At 58.1% G+C, this 25,696-nt stretch overlaps 2 protein-coding genes across 5 annotated transcripts; both read left to right on the forward strand.

The window, feature by feature from the left end:
- Positions 1–792: 792 nt before the first annotated feature.
- On the forward strand, positions 793–10,735 carry PTPN7 (protein tyrosine phosphatase non-receptor type 7). Of its 3 annotated transcripts, XM_069459487.1 has the most exons (10): positions 793–962; positions 2,752–2,925; positions 3,454–3,637; positions 3,925–4,009; positions 4,702–4,778; positions 6,272–6,409; positions 6,769–6,879; positions 7,616–7,773; positions 9,272–9,385; positions 10,642–10,735. In XM_069459487.1, the coding sequence occupies exons 1-10, from the start codon at positions 793–795 to the stop codon at positions 10,733–10,735; spliced, it is 1,305 nt and encodes a 434-aa protein (XP_069315588.1). The 3 variants fall into 3 exon arrangements, with proteins under 3 accessions (XP_069315588.1, XP_069315590.1, XP_069315589.1); XM_069459489.1 differs by lacking the exon at positions 793–962 and having other exon boundaries at positions 2,789–2,925; XM_069459488.1 differs by lacking the exon at positions 793–962 and having other exon boundaries at positions 2,804–2,925; positions 3,928–4,009.
- Positions 10,736–14,058: 3,323 nt separating this feature from the next.
- On the forward strand, positions 14,059–23,375 carry ARL8A (ARF like GTPase 8A). 2 transcript variants are annotated; one of them, XM_069459250.1, is made up of 7 exons: positions 14,059–14,345; positions 18,900–18,980; positions 19,326–19,399; positions 20,883–20,976; positions 21,154–21,221; positions 21,760–21,830; positions 22,282–23,375. In XM_069459250.1, the coding sequence occupies exons 1-7, from the start codon at positions 14,223–14,225 to the stop codon at positions 22,329–22,331; spliced, it is 561 nt and encodes a 186-aa protein (XP_069315351.1). In that variant the 5' UTR covers positions 14,059–14,222; the 3' UTR covers positions 22,332–23,375. The 2 variants fall into 2 exon arrangements, with proteins under 2 accessions (XP_069315351.1, XP_069315352.1); XM_069459251.1 differs by lacking the exon at positions 21,154–21,221.
- Positions 23,376–25,696: the final 2,321 nt, after the last annotated feature.

A 25,696-nucleotide genomic window follows, 5' to 3' on the forward strand; every position in this document is an offset into this window, starting at 1 on the left:
TGCCTTGCTCCCTGCCCAGGAGCTCAGCGTCCCACTGTGGAACCGCTGCCGCACCCAGCCTGAGGGGCAAGGGGTGTGCCCAGAGCCAGGGGGCTCGGACCCTGGAAACCTGGGGCCACCGGGCAGACCAGGCTGGGGAGGGCTTCGCCCGCTTCCTCCTCCCCACCCCTGTGGTATCCTAGCTTCCTGTTCTTGATAACAATCAACAGCCTGGCCCAGAGGCGGTGGCCCTCTTTCCAATCCCCCCAGGGCCCCAACTAGCGTTGGGGGGTGAGGCAGGGGCCAGCCTAGGGTCACTGTCCACAGGCATGTCCGGGATCCCCAGGCTCCTGCTCCCCTCCATCCTGGGCACCAGAGCCAAACACTTGCCCAGCTCTCAGCAGCCTCCTCCTCCAGGAAACCCACCCCCTCCCCAGAGGGGCACAGGCCAGAGGGAAGAGGGAGCCAGGATCGGCCGGCCATCGAGGGGCTCGGAAAGGAACCAGTCCCTGTGCCCACTGCCAAGCGCAAGGGCAGCTGCTGGAGCCTCCTGAGCCCCAAAGGGGCATCCTTGCTCTTCACCTCCACCCTCCTCCCCCCGGGCCAGCAGAGGGCCAGCCCCCCACCACCACCCCCTCCGGCGTGCCTACCCCTGTGCCTATTGTACATCACTCTCTTTTGCTGTCATCGTTTGACAGCTGAATCAGGGAAGTGGGAGGAAGAAAGAAGACACGGCTTGTGTGTGTTGGGGGCCGGGCAGGGAAAGGAGGGGTGTCTGGAATGTTACAAGGTAGAAGGAGAGGTGCAGGGAGCATGAACCGGCCGGGCCGCTGGCCAGCAAGGGGCCTGCCGAGGCCAGGCAGGGGCAGGGGGCAGCGGAGTCTTGGACTTGGGGGCCACTCCCCAGCCCCCAGGTTTCCAGGCACCCCAGCAGCGAAGAGGACATGGGAGTCCCCCGGTGTGAGGGCCAGAGACTGTCCACTGTCTGTAAGTCTCCTGAGTACATGTTCTGGGAGGTCTAGACCCGGGGAAGCCCCCAGGCCTCGCACAAGCTGTCTCTGCGATCCGCTTCCCGGCTGGCTGGCTGGCTGGCTGCGCGGGCCAGAGGCAGCGGGGAGCCGGGGCATGGCCCCGGGCCTCTCCTTCTCCTGGTAGAGCGTGGACTCTTGCCTCCTCCTCTCCCCACCCGAGTCTGCGTCACATCTGCTCTGGGAAGATGCGGCCTGTACTTGGCCATGGATTCCCCAGGCTTGAAGCTGCAGGGGCTCCCAGGGAGAAGACTCTGGAACAGAAGCAAAGAAGTGGAAATTAGTGTCTGGCCAAGGTCCGGTTGAGCAAGGGAGCCTGAGGTTGTCTGTGGGACATCATGGAGCTGGGGGTCAGCTGAGCACTGCCCCGCCAGTGGGCAGAGACTGGACGTGACAAGGACCCAGAGAAACTCGGCAGCAGAGAGGAGAGTTCGGAAGTAGGGGAAGCCGGTGGTCAGCGAAGGCCCAGCCCCTCGCCCACTCCCAGGTCGCAGGGCCCTGGGCCCCGAGGGGCACCGGCAGGAGGCACCCGACCCCTGGCGGCGGCAGCAGACACAGGAGGGCAGCCTGCAGCTGGGTGTGCGTGGGTGGCAGTGAGGAGGGGCGGAGGGAGGAAACTGGCTTCCTGAAGCCTTCTCAGCCCTCAAAGACAGACCGACAGACAGACAGACAGCTGGCAAGACCGCCTAGGGGCCACACCTGCTTCAGTAAGTACCTGAAGGGGGGTAGGAGTCCCATGGCCCCGGGATGGTGAGAACTTCAGGGGAACGGGAGGGCATCTCCCAGGAGGGTGTGCGAGAGGGTGAGTTGGGTGCCCCAGTGCCTGGCTGGGGAATGGGTGCTGACAGACCTGATGTCCCCGAGGCCAGGACAGGGAAGCCACAGGGAGCTGCAAGGAGAGCAGAGGCTAACGGGCCCCTCCTGCTGCAGAAGAATCGCTACCACCCACACCTGCACCAGGCCCACTGTCCCCTCACCTCTTCCTGTGGCCTTGGTGACTCTGACAGCCCCCCTGTCCCAGCCACTGTGGCCTTAGCTCTGGGAGATGGGGACCACCCCCCCAGAGGAGATGGCCCCCCACCTCCGTGTCCCCCTCGTGCCCCAGCTGTCGCTTCACCATGCACTGTCGCTCAAGGGCTTGGTGAGGCCATTTCCTGTGACGGTTACAGAGGCGGGAGACGGGGGATGGGCAGGAGGAGGAAGGAAACACCCCCAGCCTACCTCCCTGGACAGAGACCCCAGAAGCCAGAAACGAACTTGGGAGTGGAACTGCCAGCAGCCAGGGGAGGACCCTGCCAGGGGCCGGCAGCCCGGCACGTCGGGGTCCCCAGCTAGGTCCAACCCTGCTGGACACCTCCAATTCCTCCTTCGGGACAAGGCCCACTGGTCAGCTCAGTGGCAGTTTCCATGAGCTTCCTCCTCTAGCGAACACAAATTTTATATTTCCTCCCTCGCCTTGCGCCCTCGGACCCCAGCTCAGAGACCCGTGCACTTCGGTCTCTTGCCTCTCCCCCGTCCTCTTCGTCCTGCCTTCCTAGCCCCATCCAGTCTCTCCCCCGCATCTTGCCCTAACTCTAACCCCAGGCTGCCCGCCCTCCTGGGTCCCACCAAAGAGATCCTGTCCTTCCCATAGTGACAACGAGGCCACTTCTTGGGGAACAGAAGACACCCCCAGTGAAAACAGAGCAGAAAGCCGGCCTGGCAGGCAGGCCAGAGGTCAGCAGCGCAGGGCCCTGTCTTTCAGGCGGAGCTCATGGCTGAGTGAGCCTCCCCTCGGCCCAGCACCCCACCCCAGCATGGTCCAGGCCTGTGGGGGGCGCTCCAGAGCACAGCCGCCGACCTTGTCTCTGGGGGCAGCCATGACCCAGCCTCCACCCGCCAAGGCGCCAGCCAAGAAGCACGTGCGGCTGCAGGAGAGGTGAGGTCTTCCCCAGGGGAGGGGCCTTCCCAGCCCTGGGCCCCGTTTGGCTACTCCCTTCCCTCCAGCTGCACCTCCAGCTCTCAGAGTCGAGCCCAGAGAGCCCGCAGTTGTTGACTCCAGACTGGAAAGGAAACCAGTAGTGCTCATTTGCATGTCCTATGCCCGTCTGAGGCGCAGTGTCATGTCAGCCCTGAGCCTGCTTCCTAAATCCCAGCTTGGATCGCGCAGTCCCTGGGCACGGCCGGCGGCCTTCCTGGGGCTGGAAGCAGGTCGGGGCCTCAGGGCCGGGAGTGGGAGGAGGTGGGCGCTGGAAGGAGCAGCGGGGTCCACAGCGGCCCTGTTCGGGCTGACAAAGGGAGCAGAAGAGACCACAGGAGGGGTCTGAACCCATGAATCGGCTGGGCCTCTGAGTCAAGGGAACGACAAGGAACGGCCTCCTCAGATGTGCCTTGTAACAATGACACTTGTAAGAAAAGCAAGCGCTGCTGGGTGCTCACCAGGCACCACCGGTGGCTGTGCCTGCAGGCGGGGCTCCAACGTGGCCCTGATGCTGGACGTGCGGTCCCTGGGGGCCGTGGAGCCCATCTGCTCTGTGAACACGCCCCGGGAGGTCACCCTGCACTTCCTACGCACAGCTGGACACCCCCTCACCCGCTGGGCTCTGCAACACCAGCCACCCAGCCCCAAGCAGCTGGAGGAGGAATTCTTGGTAAGAACTCGGGGTGCCCTGGGAGTCACTCTGCCCCTCTGTGTCAGAGGCAGCCAGCTGGCCCCATTCTATCCTGGGCACCATGGGCTCCTTAGGAAAGAGAACTTCAGAGCCCAGGGGAGGGGGCCGTCCCCAGGCTTTCCCTTCTGCCCCCCACCCCATCTAGGCCTGCACACTCATGCCAAGAAGGAACGGCCAGGGCCCAGCTGCACTAGGAAAGGGTTCAAGGGGAAAAGCGCAGCCTGGGAAGGGGTGTCAACTGTTCACTCCTATCCTCCCCCCGCCAGAAGATCCCCTCAAACTTCGTCAACCCCGAAGACCTGGATATCCCCGGCCACGCCTGCAAGGACCGATACAAGACCATCTTGCCAAGTAAGAACTGCAGCTGGGATCGAGGGAGGCGGGTACTGTCCCTGGGGCTGCAGAACTCCAGAAGGCAGGATGCGCGGCTGGCCGGGGAAGGACCACCTTCCCTGCAGCGCCTCCTTTCAGCGGAGAAATCCCATAGCACGCCCGGCTGGGGAAGGAGCAATGACCACAGCGACAGCATTTGCAGGTGCTCGCTGCGGGCCAGGCACGGCTTTAAAGCCTTCATATTAACTCATTTCGTTGCCAAAGAAATCTGAGTCTAGTCCCACTTCACTTACGCAAGTCGCTCGTCTGACCCCCATATTCACTGTCAGAAAAAATTCTTCCTCTACAACAGCTCCTTTCCTCCCCTACTGGCACAGTCCTATCCTACCCCCCACTGCGCTCAAGGCTGGAGTGTTACATCTTCCCGTTCGCTCTCTGCTGCTCCGTTCCCTTCTCTCTCTAGTCCCTCCTGCACAGCACCACTCAGTTAACCTGCCCACATTATCGCTTTGCTCATGTCACTCTCCTGCTCAAAAACACTCTGTGGCTCCCTATTGTCTACACATAAAATAATTCAGCGGGTATCAGGCTCCCTGCCATATACAAGGTACTGTGATGAGCACAGGAACTCTCCTCTTTCTGACACTGTTGGAGTCCACATTCGTTGGTCACCTTTTGACCTCTGACCTCTGCTGATGTTTACTTCCTAGATCCCCAGAGCCGCGTCTGTCTTGGTCGGGCACAGAGCCAGGAGGATGGAGACTACATCAATGCCAACTACATCCGAGTGAGTGGCCCGGCTGCAGCAGGGAAGGCGGTGGGGTGGGGCTGTGTGTGAAGGTGTCTGAAGGTGTCTTCCAGCCGCCGCTGGGGCTTCGGGAGCCTGGGTTTCCCTCCTCCTTGCTTCAACTCACTGATGCCACAGCCCTGTCAAGCTGGGCTGGACACTGGACAGTCCCCAAGACACCAACTTAGAAAGCAGCAGCTCACAGTGGGTGGGGCTAAGATCGATAAATAGATACACAGATACATAGATCGATAAAGAAAAGGGAAACAGAGCAGATGTTAAAAATATTTGAAGAGGCGAGGCGTGGTGGCGCGTCCCAGCTACTGGGGAGGCTGAAGCAGGAGGATCGCTTGAGCCCAGGAGTTCAAGGTTACAGTGAGCTATGATCATGCCACTGCACTCCAGCCTGGGTGACACAGCAAGACTCTGTCTCTAAATAAAATAAAATAAAATAAAAATAAAAAAGTATATCTGAAGAGACCACTGAGTCTCCTTAACCTACCCTCTCCGCATCCATTTCAACAGTCGAAACTTAGCAGGAAGTTAGCATGGCCGAGCCCAATCTCTAGCTTCTTGAGGGTTAATCGCTCCTGAACTCTGCAGGGCCTGTGCCAGCACTAAGGGGACCTCCCCGCCCTCTCCCCTCCTTGCCCCACCTTACCTTAACTTCACCCCAAGTAGCCTCTCCTTTGTGGGGACGTCTGATTGATGTCACGCTATGGGAAGCTCAAGGCACAGTGGGCTGGCGCCCCACCCCAGCTGCTCACCGCTATCGGCCCCACGCAGACGTAAAAGCAGCTCTCTGACGGCTCACAGTGGGCAGAACAGCAGTCAGGGGCGCAGAGGAGAGAGAAGCTGCTAGCTAGGGAAGCCGGAAACACGAGCTCCCATCCTTCCCTGTGCCGGCCCAAACCAGGGGAAGGGTCTGGATTTCACCTCCGTCTTGAGGAGCAGGCAGCTGAGGATCCTGGAGGGGAGAGAGACGGGTTACAGAGAGGGTGCTACATTTCGCTACTAAATGGATAACACATGCAAAAGTGAAACATCATTCTCAACAAATATTATACTCTGTTTTGGTATTTTGTGCTAGAAGAGAGCAGCAGGGGAGGAAGAGAACAAACATTTGTAGAGCACTCACTATATGCTAGACTCTCAATGTATCTTGTTGAATTTAATCCACACTATTATACATTTCTACAAGACAGATATTATTATGCCCAATTTACAGATGAGAAAACTGAGGCTTACAGAAGCTAGGGAACTAGCTTACAGTGGCACAGCTAGGAAACAGCAGAACAGGGATCTGATCCTCACTCCAGGACCTGTATCCTTCCTACCATGCGGCTTCCGGATGTGTGTGTTCGTGCGTATGTGCGTCTGCATGTGTGTGTTCACTGGCCGCAGCCTGATCCCAGCACCTGCAGCGTCTGGGGTCTCCCCAGAGGTCTAATTCCACCGCTTCCCACCCTTCTCCTGTGCTTCCACCTCTCCAGGGCTATGACGGGCAGGAGAAGGTCTACATTGCAACCCAAGGCCCCATGCCCAACACCGTGTCGGACTTCTGGGAGATGGTGTGGCAAGAAGAAGTGTCCACCATTGTCATGCTCACCCAACTCCGAGAGGGCAAGGAGGTAGGAGGCAGAGCCACAGTCCTCGCTGGACCTGGAGGAGCCTGTGCCATGTGCACACACACACAGGCCTGTGCAGGGCAGCTCAGGACCAGAGGCTGTCCTGAGAGCCGTCCCAGCTCACACCTGTCAGAAAGGTCCCCGAGATACACCCCAGGGAGGCTGTCCATAGCCAAAATGTGGGACAGGGTGAGCACCTTGTCAGCAGGTGTCAAGCCCAGGAGGGCCAGGACCCAGTTGCTGCCCCCCCCCACAGTGGGGGTGGCCAATGGGGAGGTCATACCACCCCCTCTCTGCTGCCCTGGCCCCTGCTCCAGATGACAGACCCTCCCCCTTCTAACTCCCAGCTCCCTCCCCCCTAGAAATGTGTCCACTATTGGCCCACAGAAGAAGAAACCTATGGACCCTTCCGGCTCCGCGTCCAGGACATGAAAGAGCATCCGGAATACACCGTGCGGCAGCTCACCATCCAGGTACCGCCCCTGGGGTACCTGGGTACCGTCCGCAGGGAAGCTGGGCCACCCCAGCAACTCTGGAACTCTGGCCTGGCCTTCAATGGGAGCCAACGGTTTACTCACGGAAACCTTAAACCCACGTCTAAAAGACCATTTTAAGCCACAGAAGAAAGAGAAACTTGGGTACTGTCCTGAGGGGGCTCCAGTCTAACAGGGCAGAGCCAGCGGAAACTGCAGCCGTCGTGCGGAATGGCCGAGGGAGGAGAGGTGGGGCCCAGGGGTGGCGCGGAAGAAATGAGTGGTTGGAACAGACGCATAGTAACCCATGCCGAAGTGCTTTAAAAATGCCTTCTGTGATTGTAGGGTGTTTTACAGTTTTCAAAGCATTTCTCAATCAACTCATTCTCCTCCAAGCATCCTCGGAAGTAAACCAATAAGATATCACTGTCCTCATTTTCTAGGTGAAGATAATGAGGTCAAGGGCATTGTCCAAAGTCATGTGCTAGTTAGAGGCAGAGCTGGGACTTGAACTTGGGTCTTTCCCCTCTCCCAGGACAATGCTCCTCCCCGGCATTTTCGAGGGGGAAGTGGTGGAGTACGATAAGCAGGAAAAGAGTCGACCTCGCCTGCTTCGCGTCAATGACTCCCCCGTAGGATAATTCCAGCCCCTGCCCTCCTCTGGCACCAAAGAAGAAGGTGGGCAGTGCCCCCACCCCAGGCTGACTCTGATTCTCATGCCTTGTCTCCAACCCAGCACCAGGAGGAGTGCCGGTCGGTAAAGCATGTCCTTTTCTCGGCCTGGCCTGACCACCAGACTCCGGAATCAGCGGGACCCCTGCTGCGCCTGGTGGCTGAGGTGGAGGACAGCCCAGAGGCGTCTTCCCACGCCAGGCCCATCGTGGTCCACTGCAGGTGCGCGACCCCGCCCTCCACAGCACCCTGTGTGCTGTGCTCCCTCCCCCGCCACTGGGTCTCTCCTGGGAAGGGGTCTGAGCAGAACAGCATCAGGCAGGCCTAGTTCTTCCTTGGACAGGAACCTCAAGATCATTCTGGAAGTGCTCTTCTTACCTCTTTTGTGCGGAACCTGGACATCTGAGCTGGACACTCAGGCACAATCCAGAGAGCGGGTGGAATGTCAGGAAGTTCCTAGTCTGCTTAGGGAGACATAAACATGATCCCTGCTCTTGGGGAACTCGTGTATTCATTCAGCAAACATTTACTGAAAGCCCATGATTGTCAGGCACGGTGTTAGATGCGAAGGAGACAGCTGTCACCAAAACAGTTTGCTTTCTTCCCTGACAGGTTTACAGCCTGATGGGAAAGACAGCAGATTAAACAATTAAATACAACGTAATGTGATGAGCATTATCATGGGGGACTGTGGGGAAACATAGAACAAAGTCACCTAATGCAGGCTTTGGCCAGAGAAAGTTTCCAAGAGAAAGGACACCTAAGCCAACCTGAGACCTGAAAGGTGAATTAGCCAAGTGAGGAGGGAAGAGGGGAGGCGTTCCAGGCAGGTGGAACAGCACATGCAAAGGCCCAGAGAAGAAGTTTTAAAACTGCTACGTTGCAGGGAGCAGAGTTAGAGGCTGGGCCTGGAGGTCACGTGTGGGATGATGACGAGAGATGAGTGTGGAAGGCAGATGAAGGCCAGATGAGGAGGGGCCTGGTAGGACTGGCGAAGACACTTGGATTTGCCATTTTGGAAGAATACTTTGGCTACAGAGCGAAAAGTGGATTGGGGTGGAGTAGGGGGTAGCGCAGGGGACCAGGCTTAAAACAAGGAGACCATTTGGGAGTGCACATCCTAAATAAAGCAGAACGCAGAGGCAAAAGTACAGACAGAGGGGACGCCCGAGCCCACCCACAGGTGACACTGGGACATAAATGCTAGGAGGTCATTGGTGGCTCCTATTAGAAGAAGGGGAGGCCTGGGAGGGTTGTGAAATAAAGAAAGAGCAAGACAGGGCGGAGCAGACAGAAGAGGACCGTGGGAGGGACCAGAGGTGGGACAGGGGCTGAGCGCTGGCAGCCGTGGGAGGGGGGTCCGGGCTGGGAAGGAAGTCATGGTTAGATAACGGGGGATCAGGAGGTCACCAAGTACACAAGTCGGGGACTGTCAGCTGGAAACCACTGTAGACCACTAAGCAGAAGAGAGATCATCACAATGTCCCCAGGGACCAGAAGGTGGCCGGCCAGAGGCCTAGCGTGAGGCGCCAGTTGTAACCTGCCTCCAGCAGGGACCCCCAGGGGGGCTGGAAGCTGAAGCATTGCCACCTTCCCCCAGAGACCTGTGCCCCAAAATAGACCACTTGTAGGTCCCATTTCTTCCTCCATAGTTTGGGGCCTAGCTCCCATGATCCCTGGTCCCCTGTGACCTCCCCGTCCCCTCCCTGGCTATACCCAGTGCAGGGATCGGCCGGACTGGCTGCTTCATCGCCACCCGAATTGGCTGCCAGCAGCTGAAGGCCCGAGGGGAAGTGGACATTCTGGGCATCGTGTGCCAACTGCGGCTAGACAGGTGGGTCCATGGGCGTAAACAAAACCAACAACATTGACAGGTGGCATGGGTGCCTCTGAGCCTCAGAGCACTGCTAGGCACATGGCCACAGTGCACTCACCCCTGTGAGAAGGGGAGGGACCCTTTTGATTAAAGAGCTGTTTATTTTGTAACTAACCCCAGGAAAGAATCTCTATCTGAAATTTTGGCTTGCAGGCCTGGAATTGAACATGCCACTCTATGGATCTACCCCGAGCCCTCAATCTTTTCTCCCCCAAATTCCCTGCACAGACAAAAGTTGGCAGTGTTTGGCTCTAGGCAGCCACAAGCAGTGCACAGAAGCTCACTGGGTTTGGAGACAGGATCCGGGTTCAAATTCTGATGTGTATCTCACTGAGCCGAAACTATATTTCTCTGGCCCCCATTTCCTTATCTAGAGAGAGATAACACCTCCTGCCCAGAGAACTGTTACAAGGAATGAATTAACTTATATGAAAGTGTTTGGGCCAGGCACGGTGGCTCACACCTGTAATCCTAGCACTGTGGGAAGCCAAGATGGGCGGATTACTTGAGCTCAGGAGTTCCAGACCAGCCTGAGCAAGAGCGAGACCCTGTCTCCACTAAAAATAGAAAGAAATTATATGGACAACTAAAATACATATATATATATAATTAGCCAGGCATGGTGGCGCATGCCTGCAGTCCCAGCTACTCGGGAGGCCTAGGCAGGAGGATCGCTTGAGCCCAGGAGTTTGAGGCTGCTGTGAGCTAGGCTGATGCCACGGCACTCTAGCCTGGGCAACAGAGTGAGACTCTCTCTCAAAAAAAAAAAAAAAAAGAAAAGAAAGAAAGAAAGAAAGAAAATGTTTGGGAAACGGGCACTAATATACAAATGTATAGAGTCATTACTTTTTTTTTTAAGATTAGTGGAAAGAGGAAACTTGAGGCTCAGGGGTATTCCTGGCCCAACCTGAGAGATCAGAGGTCTGGTTTTGCCCCAGGAGCTGAGGGGGTCAGGTGAGACCAAGCATCTCCCCCGTGGCACGCCCAGCCATGGGGCTCAGCCCCGAGTGAGGGGCAGAGGGCTTCCCTCGAAGGGGAGAGCTGAGGGGCAGCGAGGAGGAGTAGGAAGTAGAAAGGATGAATATGCGTGAAGAAGTTGGCGTGTTCTTGGAGAAAGTCAGGACTTTCCCAATAGGACTATGAGGATGTTGCCCCGAGCCATTCGGCCAGTACCCTGAGCCTCCCTCGCTCCCCGTGTGTGTCTCTCCTTGCAGGGGCGGGATGATCCAGACAGCAGAGCAGTACCAGTTCCTACACCACACTCTGGCGCTGTATGCGGCCCAGCTGCCCACGGAGCCCAGCCCCTGACCCCTGCCACCCTCCACCAGCCCAGGTGCCAGCCCCACCTCGGGCCTGGGAAGGTGGGTCCGGGGAAAGTGGGCTGTGTGATCCGGGCGACCCCTGGGTGGGCATGGGAAGGAGCGCCTCCCTAGCGCTGCTCGCAGTCACAGGAAGCTGCATCAGCAAGGACGAGGGGCCAGATTCCAGGTCTTCACCAGGGGCCACTCCTCTGCTGCCTCTAGTGGCCCCAAATGGACCTTAGGGGGACCCCCCCATGTCTCTCTGAACTTAAAGATGGCACTTACAACAGGCAAAGAAAGCAGCCCGGGTATCCTGGTCTCCTCCAAGACGCTGTTTGTGGGCTTCAGTTTCCTCATCTACAGCACGGACATTAAGTGCTTTGATACCATAAGGGCAGGCAATCAGAGAAGTTCCTAGAAGCCATTCCAGCTGTCTCCCTTCCTGGGACTGGCAAGACAGTAATTCCAAGATCATCCTCCAACTGGGCCCAGCCCAAGCACAGGCCAGATGCAAGAGTGGGGAAAAGTCTGGTCCTGACCGCAAAGCCTCAAAATCCTAGCAGTGACTCCCCGGTCCCCCACCACACATCTGAGAGGGCCGGACCCCTCCCCTATCAAAGAGAACAAGGGCTGAGATTACCTTTGTTTCCACCCATGTGTCTTGAGAGCAGGCTACAGAGGCAGCCAGGCCTGGCAGTTGAAATCTCTGGAAGAGGGAGAGTGTGGGGACTATTCAGAGGCCGAGAGGGCTGCCCCTGACTCCACAATCGCCAACCACTCTCGAGCTACTCTCCAGGGAGGCCCACCCTTCTCTGCTTTGCTTCCATGACCTCAAATGATACCCGAGCATGCCGGGAGCACCAAAGAAAGAGGAGAGAAGAGGAGACAAAGAGCACAGTCTGACTAGATAACCCAGCCCACCACGATCCTTCATGCCCGGCATTTGCAGAGTACACCTGGGGAGCTCGGCTGTCTCCAAAAGCAGTCTGGGTTATAGCCACTCCATGCAGGCATGGCGGCGCAGCTGAACTGGGACCCCTCACCATGTGCTCCAGAGACCTAACCCCCTCATTCATCAACAGAATTTCCAGGACACCCCAGATCTATCTCAGGGCTGAACTATAACCCCAGGATTCATCCTCCTTGAATCTGAGACGGGCTGCCCATTCTGAGATGGGGGTAAGATAAGGCACCATTTCGCCTGGCACCCCACCCCTGAGACCTGCCTTGGCTGATGCCAGTTCTCTGTGGAAACCCCCAAGGAGCCGAATCCTGGACAACAGCTGGGCCTCCTCGCTCATGAAGAACATGCAGCGCTAAAGCTGAGGGTGGTTGCCTTCTGCTCAGCCTTACTGAGGAGCCCCTCCTGCTCTGTAGCCCTGGGGACGGACTCACCTGCACCTCCACCTGCCTGAGGGCCTGGGAGAGGCACCACCACCCGTGCCTGTGAAGGGAGGTGGAGGGCTCCCAAGTGCCTGATCCTGCCCTGAGCTCAGACCCAGTCTGGAGGGAAGCAACTGCCCAGCCCCCAGGCTCCCCTCCTTGGCACCGTCACCCCAGCCCTGTTTCTGAGCTCAGAGGGTACAAACTCTGCACAGGTAACCAAGTGGGAAAATAAAGACTTCTTGGATGACTAATGCATTCCTTCTCTCCATCTTCCTCTCAGTCCTCTTTGCAGCAATAGAGAGTAAAACTCCGTAGACGAGGAACAGGCTGCAAATCTTTACCTCTGGGATATGCACTTTTCTAGAACTTCCAGGGACATCAGTCAAAGTGAAACTAAGGTCAATTTAGGAAGTGAGACAGAGGTGTATTGTCACAGTCCACTCAGGCCTCTATAACAAAATACAGTACCATAAACTGGGTGGCTTATGAACAACACAAGTGGATTGCTCACAGTTCTGGAGGCTGGGAAGTCCAAGATCAAGGCCCCTGCAGATTCACTGTCTGGTTAGGGCCTGCTTTCTGGCTCACAGGCAGAGTCTTGGCTCCGTCCCTACATGGTAGAAAGGGCATGAGCCAGTGTTTTCTCTCTCTCTCTCTCTCTCTCCCTCACCTCTGTATATAAGGCCACTAATCCCATTCATGAAGGCACGGCCCTCATGACCTAATCACCTCCTAATGCCATCACCTTGGAGATTAGGATTTCAGCATACGAGTTTTGGGTGGACACAAACATTCAGACCATAGCATGCACCTTAGAAACTAAAGAGGGACTTATATAAAGGACACAGCCTGGAAAGGTGGTACTTAATAAACTGGAACATTCTGCTAGTCCAGGACCTTGTGATTCCTCCACTTTGAACACTGTTTGATTATTTGGGGCTGTTTAAGTCTTGGATAGGTTTGGCAGGTATGGTTGATATTGATGGTTTATTCACCTTTTGACTATGTGTGAGCACACTTGAAACCCAATCCTAAGGAGCATCCAACACGGGCTGGGGACTGCCCTGAAGCCTGGGACTAGCGGGGTGCAGCCAGCGGGGAAGATCAGCGCCTGCAAGGGGTGGGGGAAACGGGGGGAGGAGGGCATCTCTGCAGGCCCTACCCCGCCCACTATCGCTTCTCCCCTTGAAGAAAACTTTGCTTTTTACCACAACAGGATAACAAAGGTTCTTCGCCAGAAATCCCCCACCAGGGTTTTATCTGCTTCAGTATCATGGTGACGCTAGTGAAAATCAGCACCAAGTTCCAGCATTTATCTCACTTTGGGCCAGGGGCTTCCCAAGCAGGTGGCCCAGGTAAACTGTGGTTAGCTAAACAGGATGGAGTATTGAAACACCCAGTACGGTTGTTATGTCTGCTGGGCACCTTTTGAGCGGATGCGGCTCTGGACCCGAGGGTGCCCAGGGGCGCGGGATCGGGAAACAAAAGGCTCCGTTGGCCTCCCGTTCACCGAGCTGTCATCTCCCTGTCCTGGAAAGTGGGTGACCCACCCTTCCTCACCTGGAAATGTCCCTGCTTAACTGGGGCCCCACCCACCTCGAGCCCTTTAACAAACAGGGTGCCAGTCAGGGCGAGGCAGCCAGGGACGAGGGAAAAATAAATTAGACCCTATTCCCCAAGCGCCCCTCGACGCCAGCTGTCAGTCAACCCCCAGCCCTGGAGCCCGCGGGTTCCCCGCCCACCCCACCCGCGGGCGCGGGGTGCGAGCAGGACACGGCCCGGCCGCGCTGGAGGGCGGCGGCGCCGGAGGAGGAGGAGGAGGAGGAGGAGGAGGAGGAGGAGGGGGAGGAGGGGGAGGAGGGGGAGGAGGGGGAGGAGGGGGAGGAGGGGGAGGAGGGGGAGGGGGAGGAGGGGGAGGAGGGCGCTGAAGCCACACCCATCGGCGAGCGGATCGGGGGCAGCGAGTCGTCGGCCGCTGCTCTCGAGCCTCCGCCCGCACCGAGCAGCGGGACCCGGGCTGCACCGGGGAGGGGCCGCTCCGGGCCGCAACGCGAGGGCAGCGAGGGACGGCGGGGACCCGGCACCGGGCGGGGCCGGCGGCAGCGACCATGATCGCTTTGTTCAACAAGCTGCTGGACTGGTTCAAGGCCCTGTTCTGGAAGGAGGAGATGGAGCTCACGCTGGTCGGGCTGCAGTACTCCGGCAAGACCACCTTCGTCAACGTGATCGCGGTACGGGCGCGCCGGGAGCGGGGCGCGGGCCGCCGGCCGGGGCCACGGGGCCACGGGTCTGGCCGCGCCCTAGTGAGCCGGGGTCGCCGCCTGGCATGGCCGGGCACGGCCGGGCACGAGCGGGCGCCGGGCGGGGGAGGAGCCGGCCCCGGGCGCTTGGGGCCTAGTACGGCCCGTGGGGGACCGCGGTGGCGCGCCACCCGCTCTCCCGCCTGGGCCGGGATGGCACGGCTGCGCTGCGGGCGAGGGAAGGGGTTCAAGGAGACAGGGCTGGTGCCCCGGGGCCGGCGGCACCGAGGGGGTCTTGAGGCGGGAGGGATCCTCCGCAGGCCCCCTCTGGCCCCCGCGCAAGGGGGCATGACGGGGCGAAAGTGCCCGGGCCTTCCCGCCCCGCGTGCAGAGGGTCATGGGACGGGGCGACTGAGCGGCTTGGGGAGGGGGCCTGGGCAAACCCAGCCCCACCCTGAGGGCTTAACCCCTTCTTGCCGGAAGAGGAAGCCCCGGCCCTATCGAGGAAGGGGAGGTATCCCCTGGGGTGGAGGAGTCAGCCGAGGTCCTCGGCTGAAGCCCAGACTCCTCCTCCCTGAGCCTCGCTGCGACCTGCGGAGTCCAGCGGGGGTCCGGGCAGGATGGCATCCCACGGGGAGTCTGGAGTCTCCGCCGGGCTCAGAAGTTGCAGGAGGAGGCGCTTCTGCCCGGAGAGGAGCTGTAAGGGGCGCTGCCGCTGGGGACGTGGGTGCGAGTGGCTGAGGTCTGGGCAGTCAGGACCGAGGTGGGGGACTGTGACAGTCTTTCAGGGCCAGGGAAGTGGTGGGGAAGGAGTTAAAATCTCTCTCTCTCAAAAAAAAAAAAGGGAAGATGAGCTCCCTGGGTGTGAGCTTAGGCTGCAGTAATGGCTGCGGCCTGGGCCTGCCTTTCAGAGCCAGGCTGGACCAGGCTTGCGGTTCCGGGCAGCTTGGGACAGGGGCTGGGGCTGTCCAGGGACCCGCTCCGGTCCCAAAGCTGGGGTTTCTGAGAACGGTGAATTGACCAGGTACTGACCAAAAATGCTGATGAGGTAGGTCAGCAAAGGAATGTGGCCGGCCAGCCGCCTACCTCCACCTGCCTGTGTTGGTGCCCAACCTGGCCGAGACGGGCCTCCTGGACCGAGTCTCAGCATCCCAGAAGGGCGCGTTCCAGGGAGAGAATGTCCCTGACACCAGGCCTGAGGCACAAGGGCAGATGGAAGGCTGATGCCTGCGGTCACATGATCGAGCCCTGGCTTCCTTTCGGAAGCATGCTCCGCAAATGACCTCTGCCCCTTCCTTGACCCAAAGTCTCCTGGCTCCTCGTCTGACAGGGCAGGATCTTGGGGCTAATGCCGGGATCCTTGGCACAATGTATTCTTCAGCCAACATCCGCCCCTGGGCTCCTATCTGCCTGGCAGCCCCTGGGGTCAGAGACCCACTGGTTAGACTTGACATTGACCTGGGCTCTTGGGCTCCCAGAGCGGCAACGACACCTGGACTCCTCTCTGGCCCTGCAGGCCTGGGTGGCCGGGCTTCTAGGTATTTAGGTCTGGGCAATGTCTCTGGGGTAAGACCGAAAGGAGAAAAGATTGCTGGGGCTTGACCTAGGTGTCACTTCCTGTCCCAAGGGACGGTCTCCTCGTGGAATATTACTAAAGCTGTACCCCTGGACAGGGATCCACAGGTACCCAGGTGGACTCTGTCTCCAGACCTAGAGGCCAACCTCTGACAGGAGGGCCCCGCCCCTGCAGACGGCATCCTGTGCAGAGGGTGGGAGGCCGTGGCAGGTCGGGAACAGAACGGGGAGCCCCAAATTCCACGGCCAGGGTCGAGAGTTTCTGTGGTCTACCTCGAACCTGCCCCCTCCCCAGCCCACGAGTTACCCTTTTTGATAATAAATTTGCCACTTCCCCTGGTACATCCAAAAAGGGCAGGCTAAGTTTCCTTTTGAAAGAGGCTTCCCAAGGAAAACCAGCCCTTGTGAGCTGCCCTTGGGATTCCGGTGTCCGGGTAACCCCAGTGTTTTCAGACCGTCCGGGGCTACCACACTGGCATTCCTGTCCACCCCGTGAATAATCACAGCTGAGTGACTTCCAGAAAGAAGTGAAGAGTGAGAACCCCGGGCTCTGTTCCCGTGCCTACCACTGAATTTCTGAATTACCTTTGCCTGTGCGTTTGGTCTCCATTTGTCTCAGATCTTTGCTCGTTGGGTTTTTTCACTCACTCCATGAGGTCTGGCTGTAAATAGAAATTGAGTTTAGTGTGTCTCACTGCCCAGCGGGTTAATGCAAGCTAGAAAGAAATTATAGAGAGATTTTACAATGCTTTTAAGAACCTATAACTGATCTTTTTGGGTTCTGAAAAAGCTGTGATGCCAGCAAAGTGGGAGATGTTCAGCCCTCAGGGAAAGAAGAGGGTCGTTTGCAAATATTTAAAAGTTGAAAAGGCTGTCCTGTGGAAGCACTAGTGTCAGGGGACCCAACGGGACTTAGGAACAAGAGGTGGAAGTTACAGCAAGATGGAGTTTGACCCATTGTAAAGAACTTTCCGCTAGTTGGAGCAGACCCAAGAGGGAATGGGGCAGGGGGGATTCGAGTCTGAGATGAGAGGGTCAGACTTGGTGACTTAAGGTCACTTCCAACCCTAAGTGAGGAGTCGGTGGGACGGGGAGGCATGAGCAGGGAGGTCGGTCATAACCTGAGTCCGTGTTAGTCCCATGCACGGCTGAGCAGGGACTGTGGGCGCTGCGGAGCCCGGCTCTCGGAAGGTTCTCCCAGCATCCGCCTTTGCCACGTCTCATTCTGCCAGGTTAGGCTTCTCTTTTATTTGGGAGCCTGTGGATCTTGTAGTTGCCAGAGAGCAAGGGTGGTTCCCACGCTGTGTCAAAACCGGGTCCTAGCACTTTCTCCCTTCACCCCCATTTTCCAGTAAGAAACCTGAAGCCCAAAGAGGTTATAGTGTCTTTCCCAAGCCCCCCGAAGCCCCCACGATGAGTGATAAACAAGAACTGAGCTCCTTTCTTCAGACTCAATGTTCTTAATCTGATGTATAGGGGCAAAGTGGACTTCAGTCCGGCAGGCACCCCCGCCCCAGCACCCCACACCCTGCTGGGGTTGGGCGATTGTACTGCACTTGGTTCTCCCCACTTAGGGAGGAGAGAAGCAGTCCTCCCCGAGGTCTCTCCCTCTTCCTCAGTCATTCCTAACTTCGGGAGGGTTTCGGACCTTTGTGATCTCTGAGAGAAGTTCTAGACCTTTTCCCCAGAAAAGGGTACATACAAACAAAACTGCACGCACACGTGTGCAATTAGGGGACTCAGGAGATCTCTGAAGCCTGGCTGTGGAGCCCAGGGTGGGAACCTCTACTCTGCCTGGTCACTGGGCATCATCCGAGAGCCCTGGTGGGTGGGGGATGCTGCAGACGAAAGGGAATCTGTGCTCTCCCTCAGGGGGGACCTGGGGTCTTCATTTGTCCTTGTAGGCACTGAATAAAAGCCAGTCATCTACACGTTGGCTAATGGTCAGAGCCCCTGACCTCTCTGTGTGGCCCACAGCAAATTATTCCTGCCACCTGGTAGGAGAAAAGGGCATGGCAAATGAACCGAGGCCCGTCACTCTCAGGTTCAAGGTTAAGTGAGCCCCGTCTCTTCTCTCCTGCTTCTGGGGGTGAGCAGAGAGGTGTCCTGTGCGTGAACACGGAGGTGACCTGGAGGGAGTTGGGACCGGCCTTATTTGAAGCCTGTGACTAGATCTCTGTCAACAATCCAGAGACCTTAGAGACTATTTAGAGGGGAGAAATGAGAATTATTAGAATTTGTAAGTGGGCTTTGGGAAATGGAAGTCCAGTTGACTCCCTCGTATTCAGCAAACAGTTACGAATGCCGTTACTGTGGACCTGGTTCCTCTCCCCAGGAAGCTTTGGGTCTAGCGGGGAGACACGTGAGTAAGCAGATAACATAGAGTGTGGATCCTCCTTCTTAACCAATGGAGCAGAGTACAAATAAACGAAACCGTGGACAGGACAGCAATTGCCCGGCCTCCGTTGCATTTGGGGCAGTGGCCTGTTTACTTTGCCCCAGAAAGTTTGACTTGAATATTTCCTACTAGTTTGAAAATAAGTCTGCTTTCCTTGAGATCTCCTTGCCCATTAATTAGACCATGACCTGTCGGGGGGCTCTTCCTGGGAGGTAATTTATTCTTCTCTCCACTGGAGACTCAACCCAGGAAAGGGCTTCAGTTACAACAGAGAGATGTGGGTTAGACCTTCCGGTCCAGGGTGAGAGACTGAGATGGCCTGAGGAGGACGGGCCTCTTCCCAGGACAGATCCAGACTGGGGGGGACACCTAGGTCAGTTATGGCCTGTCCTTGCCTGAAAGCAAGGAGCGTTCACGACGGCCCCTGCGGTGCCCTCCCCCCAGGAAGTCTAAGGTGCGCTGGCCTGACCTCCACGTTGTTCTCCCAGCCGCGCGGCCGGGGGCTGGGGAGGGGTGCGGATGTGGGTCCTGTCCATTTTTGCAGCTTTTCCCATCCTGAGTCTTCTCTCCAGTCAGGACAGTTCAATGAGGACATGATCCCCACCGTGGGTTTCAACATGCGCAAAATCACCAAAGGGAATGTGACCATCAAGGTGAGGGGCAGGAGGCTGAACCTCTAGGCCCAGGAGAGGGGCACGCAGAGGGGTGTGTGTGTGTGTGTGTGTGCGTGCGTGCGTGTGTGCATGTGTTGGGAGGGCAGCTGCCGAAGCCACTGCCAGCTAGAGGAGAGCAGGGGCTTGGGTGCCCTTGCTGGGGAGCTGGGAAAAGAGAGTAAGAAGATTCCGGAGGGAGTCGGAGGGGCGTGGGGAGAGAGGGGAGAACTGGAGAGACAGCGGGACGGCCCAGAGGGTAGGGCAGGGTAGGAGGGGCACTGGGGAGCCAGGATGGGTTTGGGTGCCTGCCTGCTACTGAGGCCGTCTCACGCTCTTCTTGCTCAGCTCTGGGACATTGGGGGACAGCCGCGTTTCCGCAGCATGTGGGAGCGCTACTGCCGAGGAGTGAGCGCCATCGTGTAAGTACAGCGGCACAGCCCCGGAGCCCTCAGCCTTACCGGCTTCCCCCAGCCCTGCTGCCGGCACGGCCCTCCGGGGCACAGGCCTGGATTAATACAGTCCTCCACTCGTGGCGCGCTGTCCGCGCGTGGCCTGCCTTCACTTTGCGTGCTGCCTGTTTCTTACCGCACGGCCGCTCTGGTCCCCCACTGGCCAATTTAAGAACCAGGGCGTCAGCCAACCAGATGCACCTGTGCGTTCCTCCTCATTGTCTCCCTGCCTCCCCCAACCCACAGTCAACACTGTCTTGAATTTGTATGGTTTATATGATTTATTTCCCTTGTGGGGCATTTTTTTGTTTGTTTGTTTGAGGCAGGGTCTTGCTCTGTTGCCCAGCAAGAGTGCCGTGGAATTATCATAGCTCACAGCAACCTCAAACTCCTGGGCTCAAGCGATCCTCCTGCCTCAGCCTCCTGAGTAGGTGGGACTACAGGCATGCGCCACCAAGCCTGGCTAATTTTTGTAGAGATGGGATCTCACTGTGTTGCTCAGGCTGGTCTGGAACTCCTGACCTCAAGTGATCCTCCCACCTGGGCCTCCCAAAGTGCTAGGATTATAGGAATTTGAGGCCAGCCTGGGCAATATAGAGAGACCACGTCTTTAAACTAAATAAAATAATTTTTAAAAAGTAAACAATTTTATTCTGTACATATATGTATATGCCCTAACAGTTGATTGTTTCATTTTCCTGAAAGAAGAAACCATAGAGTATGGTACCTGATAAAAAAAAAAAAAAGATGGCCGGGCGCGGTGGCTCACGCCTGTAATCCTAGCACTCTGGGAGGCCGAGGTGGGCGGATCGTTTGAGCTCAGGAGTTCGAGACCAGCCTGAGCAAGAGCGAGACCCCATCTCTACTAAAAATAGAAAGAAATTATATGGACAGCTAAAAACATATATAGAAAAAATTAGCCGGGCATGGTGGTGCATGCCTGTAGTCCCAGCTACTCGGGAGGCTGAGACAGGAGGATCCTTTGAGCTCAGGAGTTTGAGGTTGCTGTGAGCTAGGCTGACGCCACGGCACTCACTCTAGCCTGGGCAACAGAGTGAGACTCTGTCTCAAAAAAAAAAAAAAAAAAAAAAGAAAATCTTCTGGGGTTTCCTTTGCTTTTTTCACTCTAACCTTATCTAGTCTTTCCATGAAAACATAAATGGGTCACTTTGGGGGGGATTTATAGCTGATCCCACAGGGCCCCAACTTTGCCACGTGCATCCTGGCTTCCCCAGAGTAGGACCTTGGAGGACAGGAGGATGGCAGGTCCCCAGAGTCCCCGTAGCTTTCTACTCCCGTGGATTCAGAAAACATTCACAGAGCATCTGCCCGGAGCCAGGCTAGGGTAGCCCCGCGTTCCAGGTGACCAGCTTGCTGTTTCCCCTTCTCTTCCTTCCTGCCTCTCAGCCCGTGGGGTCAGCGTGCTTGTCCCCGCCCTGCCTTTTCTCCCCAGGTACATGGTGGATGCTGCCGACCAGGAGAAGATCGAGGCCTCCAAGAATGAGCTCCACAATCTCCTGGACAAACCTCAGCTGCAGGGCATCCCGGTCAGCAGACCTAATGGAGCGGGAGGGGCGGGGGGCTCACCTGGGAGTCGCTGGGGGCAGGTGACAGGCATGGTGGAGGAGGAGAGAGGAAATGGGGGACCCAGGAGGCCAGCTCACTCCCCAGACCACCTGGACACAGCTGCCGGAGACCTCCTCCTCACCCTGCCTTCTCCGTAGGTCTTAGTCCTGGGAAACAAGCGAGACCTCCCGGGAGCACTGGATGAGAAGGAGCTGATTGAGAAAATGTGAGTTTCATGGCTCCCATATTCCTGCTTCCCCAATTCCCCAGCCGCCAGGCCTGCAGGCGGGGCCTGTTGCTGTTCTCAGCATTTGCCACACGGTGGCAGCAGAACCCACCTTTCCAGGAGCCTCACCCTCCCCATTGCATCCCTTGAGTGAGGCAGACTATGGCCTCCCCTAGTCCCCCAGCCTTCCCTAGCCCCAGGCCCCCACTAGCCTCCGTAGGTCTTAGTCCTGGGAAACAAGCGAGACCTCCCGGGAGCACTGGATGAGAAGGAGCTGATTGAGAAAATGTGAGTTTCATGGCTCCCATATTCCTGCTTCCCCAATTCCCCAGCCGCCAGGCCTGCAGGCGGGGCCTGTTGCTGTTCTCAGCATTTGCCACACGGTGGCAGCAGAACCCACCTTTCCAGGAGCCTCACCCTCCCCATTGCAACCCTTGAGTGAGGAAGACTATGGCCTCCCCTAGCCCCCCAGCCTCCCCTAGCCCCAGGCCCCCAGGCAGTCCCAGCCTCAGCAGAGTCTACTCTGGTTTCCCCCCAGGAATCTGTCTGCCATCCAGGACCGAGAGATCTGCTGCTACTCCATCTCCTGCAAAGAAAAGGACAACATTGGTGCGTGGGTTTGGGGAAGGGTGGGGAGGGGAGAGACACTTCTGGGTGTTTGGTGGCTCTGAAAGGTTCTCATTCCACACTGTCCTTTAAGCCCAAAGCTCCGTGGCTCTCGGGTAGCACAGGCAGCCAGGAGGCCCAGACCCTGAGCACCGTCCCAGCTCTGTCTCAGATGGCTGCGTGATCTTGGGCGAATCTCTGGGCCCCACTTCTCGCCTCTGAGATCACAGGGCTGGGCCAGGTGACTCTTAGTCCCCTCTGGCTCGGGCACACTGTGGCTCCGTCTCTTTCCCGGGCCACCCACGGGGGCTGCGTGGAGCTTGACGGCCCTGGACTGGCGATGCCCGTGGGCTGGGTGCCTGGCTGCAGCGCGGAGGCCCCGGGTCCCTCCCCGCTGCTGCCCCCGCGTGCCGGCCCGGGAGGGCCTCGTAACCTTCTCGCTTGCCCCCCTCAGACATCACCCTACAGTGGCTTATTCAACACTCAAAGTCACGGAGAAGCTGAGACCATGGCCCTTCTCCCTGGGACCAGGGACCGTCGTCATCTACACCCGAAGCCAAGCTCCCCGCCCACCCCCGTCGTCCCCCCAGGTCCACCCCCCTCACTTAGTGTTGGGGGGCCCTCTGGGATCCCAGAGTCCTGTTCTGCTGAGGTTTGAACTCCTGTTTTTATTGTAAAATAAATTGCCCCCCATTCTGGTCCCCTAACTTCTCACTGTCCCCTCTGCCTTGGTCCCTTCACCCAGCCCTGCTCCCTCCCTCCCCGCCCAGCACCCTGGCCCCACGGCCCCTGCCCGCCCGCCCCTGTACTTCCCTTTCCACACTCTCTGTTGTTGTCCTGTGTGTACAGTATATATATGTATATATATTTTAATTTTTTAATTTAAGCAAAGACTAAAATCAACCATTTGATGCTGCAGGGGCCATTCAGGATCTGGGAGGGGCAGCCTGGAGAGCAGGAAAGAGGTGCCGCTTGGCTTAGGGGGAGTTCGGACCGGGAAGGGTGGAGGCTGGCACCTGGGGCAGGTACCAGCCTGGGCACTGGTGGCCACCCCTGTCCTGCGTGTGTCTCCACCTCCCAGTCTGGCGTGTCCCTACTGTGCTCGAATGCCACAGGCTGGAAGGAGCCTCCGGAGGTGCCTCTTCTCTGCTCCCAGCCTCGGTGGGGCCACCGGGCATCCCTGGGTGCCAGAGACCACCAGGCCGCGGGGCAGGAAGCAGCGTCCCTGCCGCCCCGCACCCCCTCCTGCCTGTTCCTGGCTCCCGGCGCCGGCCCCTCCCCGGGGCCCCCACCTCCATGGCCCACCTCATTTTCTGTTCTCATTTTGCAGAGTTGCACAAGGAGAGAACTCAGCTTGGGGGGTTGGTTCTTTGGGTTTTGTTTGTTTATCTGTTTAATTTAATGATTTGTAAAGTGATGTTCCTCTTCCTTTTTTACACTTTTCAGCTCATATTTAACCTCTGTTTGGAAAATGATTCTTGTAACTGTACATTTTTTTGGCTCCTAATAACAACAACAACAAAAATAAATGACCAATTTTGTGTTGGGGGGTTGTATGGAACCGGTCATTTTCCCGCAGATGGCATGAAGTGACCGGCAGGCCACAGGGCCGGCGCACCCCCGCAGGCTGGGCACAAACAGAGCCACAGAGAGCCACACCCAGGGAGAGCGGGCACGTGCTCACTGGGACACAATGGCGCCGCTGGGACACAACAGTCCCCCACACGTGCCTGTGGCTGCCTCCTCCTGCTCTGCTCAGACCTTCCCGGGTCCGGCTTTGAGCGGGCAGCCGCCACGGGGAGCTCCAGGGTCTGCCGGGGGCTCTGCGAAGGGCTCGGGTGGCAGAGGCAGAAGGACGGGGGCTGATGCTGGTTTGTGCTGGGACTGAGTGTCCCTTTCCCCCTTTCCTTGTGACCAGTTCAGTCCTCGGCCGCTGCCTCTCCCAGGCCCAGGACCTCCCCGCAGCCAGGGTGGGCCAGAAGCGGCACTCTGCCCTCCACCCTCGTCCCCACCCCGGGGCCTGGTAATTGTCCTAGTGGCTTCCTCTCCTGCTGCCTCTCTGTTGGTGGCAGTGCCACTGGCTTCCCGGGAGGAGCCCCTCCGTCCCCCGCCCACCGTTGCAGCCAGGCCTCCCTCCGCACTGCCCGGGGCTGCGGCCGCGGAGCCTCCTGGGCCCTCGCTCGCACCGAGGCCATCTTGACCCAGTTTGGCTGTAAGCCCCGCCTCCCTGCTCGCCGCCCCTTCACCCTGCGAAGTGGAGCAGGCCCCTGCAGAACGCCGTCCCTTCCCAGCCCTCCCACCGCAGGGAAAGGAGCTGCGTTTTCCCTCGGTTCTGGGAAGAGCCCCTGACCTCCCTGTCCTGGCCCCCCCAGCCCCTGCCCTTTGGGGGCGCCCAGGGCTTCCTCCTGGAGACACTTTCTAGTCAGAGCAGTGGGTCAAGAGGAACCCCCTGCCCGGACAGGCAGCTCCCCGTACGTAGCCAGAGTTTGAAAAGATTGGGGATGGAATTTGGCAACCAGAGCTCAGTGATGCTAGGGTGCCTTCCAGCTCCTAAGGGACAGGAGACACGCTGTTCTGGTTAAGGTTGAAGGTGGCCCAGGCTCTGTCCCCTGCCCTCTCCTGGCTACAAAGGTGGCTGGGTTTGCCCCTGGCCTAGGATCCTGGGGGGGACCAACAGTCACTCATCTGGGGCCATTTTTCTCACGTCCTGTCACCCTCCAGTGAGGGCTGAGGTTTGAGGTAAGCAGGACGGAGCTGGCAACCAGCAGGCACACAGCATCCCACCACCGTGCCCGCATGCAGCAGGGGCCTGATATGACCGAAAGAACTTGTTAATCTGTTTCAGGAGGCTGACACAGTTGGATTGCTTGAGCCCAGGAGTTCAAAGCCAGCCTGGGCAACATAGCAAGACCCCAACTCAAAAAAAAAAAAAAAAAAAAAAAGAACTTTTTAAAGTTGACCAGGGGACAGATAGTGAGTGTATGTAAATCATCACATTTGGGGCCCTCTGATGCCAAGACCTGGAAGAGTTTTAGAATACCTTGGCCAAGCCTGCTCCACAGCACTGGAGAATTGAATTCCCAAAGGGGAGGAAGGAAGGAAGAAAAAGTGCCAAGCACCACGCCAGGTGCTTTATATAGCTCGTCTCATTAAATGACTAACCACAGTCCTCGGTGAGGGAGGGATTGCTCCCATTTTACAGATGAGGAAGCTGAGACTGTGAGGCCAAGTGATGCCTTCGGATAAATGAGGGAAGGGCTATTTCCTAGGTGGGCTGGGGAGACGCAGTGGATTGCAGGCCCCTCGCCCCCCAACCTGGCATTCGGGGCTGCAGGCTGGTCTCCCGAAGTCTGCTCTGGGGCGTGTCATGTCCCCTCAGCATCCCAGCTCAAGTCCACCGCCGCCATGTGCCACCCTCCCCTCCCCCAGCCTGGGACCCCTGAGCAACAAACCCCACATTGTTTCCCCAGCTGGCCCAGGCTGGAGGGACAGTGGCTCTTTCCCAAGGCCGCTGCCTGCTGGTGATTCTGCAAGCCATTCACGTCGCAGGCCTGGGAGGCGGCGGTGGCAGGGCCTTGGATTCACCGCCTCCCACCCCCCTCCCACCGTTTGTCTCTGAGCCGGCCAGCCAGCAGGAGAGAGAGGCAGAGGCTGCCCCCCAAACAGGATGCTGGGGCGCCCCCTCCCCTGCCCACAGCCTTCCACCCTCAGCCCTCTCCCTCCCCGTCCGGACTCCGGACTTCACCTCGGTTCACCCGGCCCCCCTCCCCACCTGCATCCCTTAGGAACCTTGGTGCGTCTAGGCTAGGGGCGGGGGCGGGGCAGAAGGAGTTGGGGGAGACATGGAGGAAGCAGCCCTGGTGGCCGCA

The sequence above is a fragment of the Eulemur rufifrons genome, chromosome 27, assembly GCF_041146395.1.
Source record: "Eulemur rufifrons isolate Redbay chromosome 27, OSU_ERuf_1, whole genome shotgun sequence".
Classification (NCBI taxonomy): domain Eukaryota; kingdom Metazoa; phylum Chordata; class Mammalia; order Primates; family Lemuridae; genus Eulemur; species Eulemur rufifrons.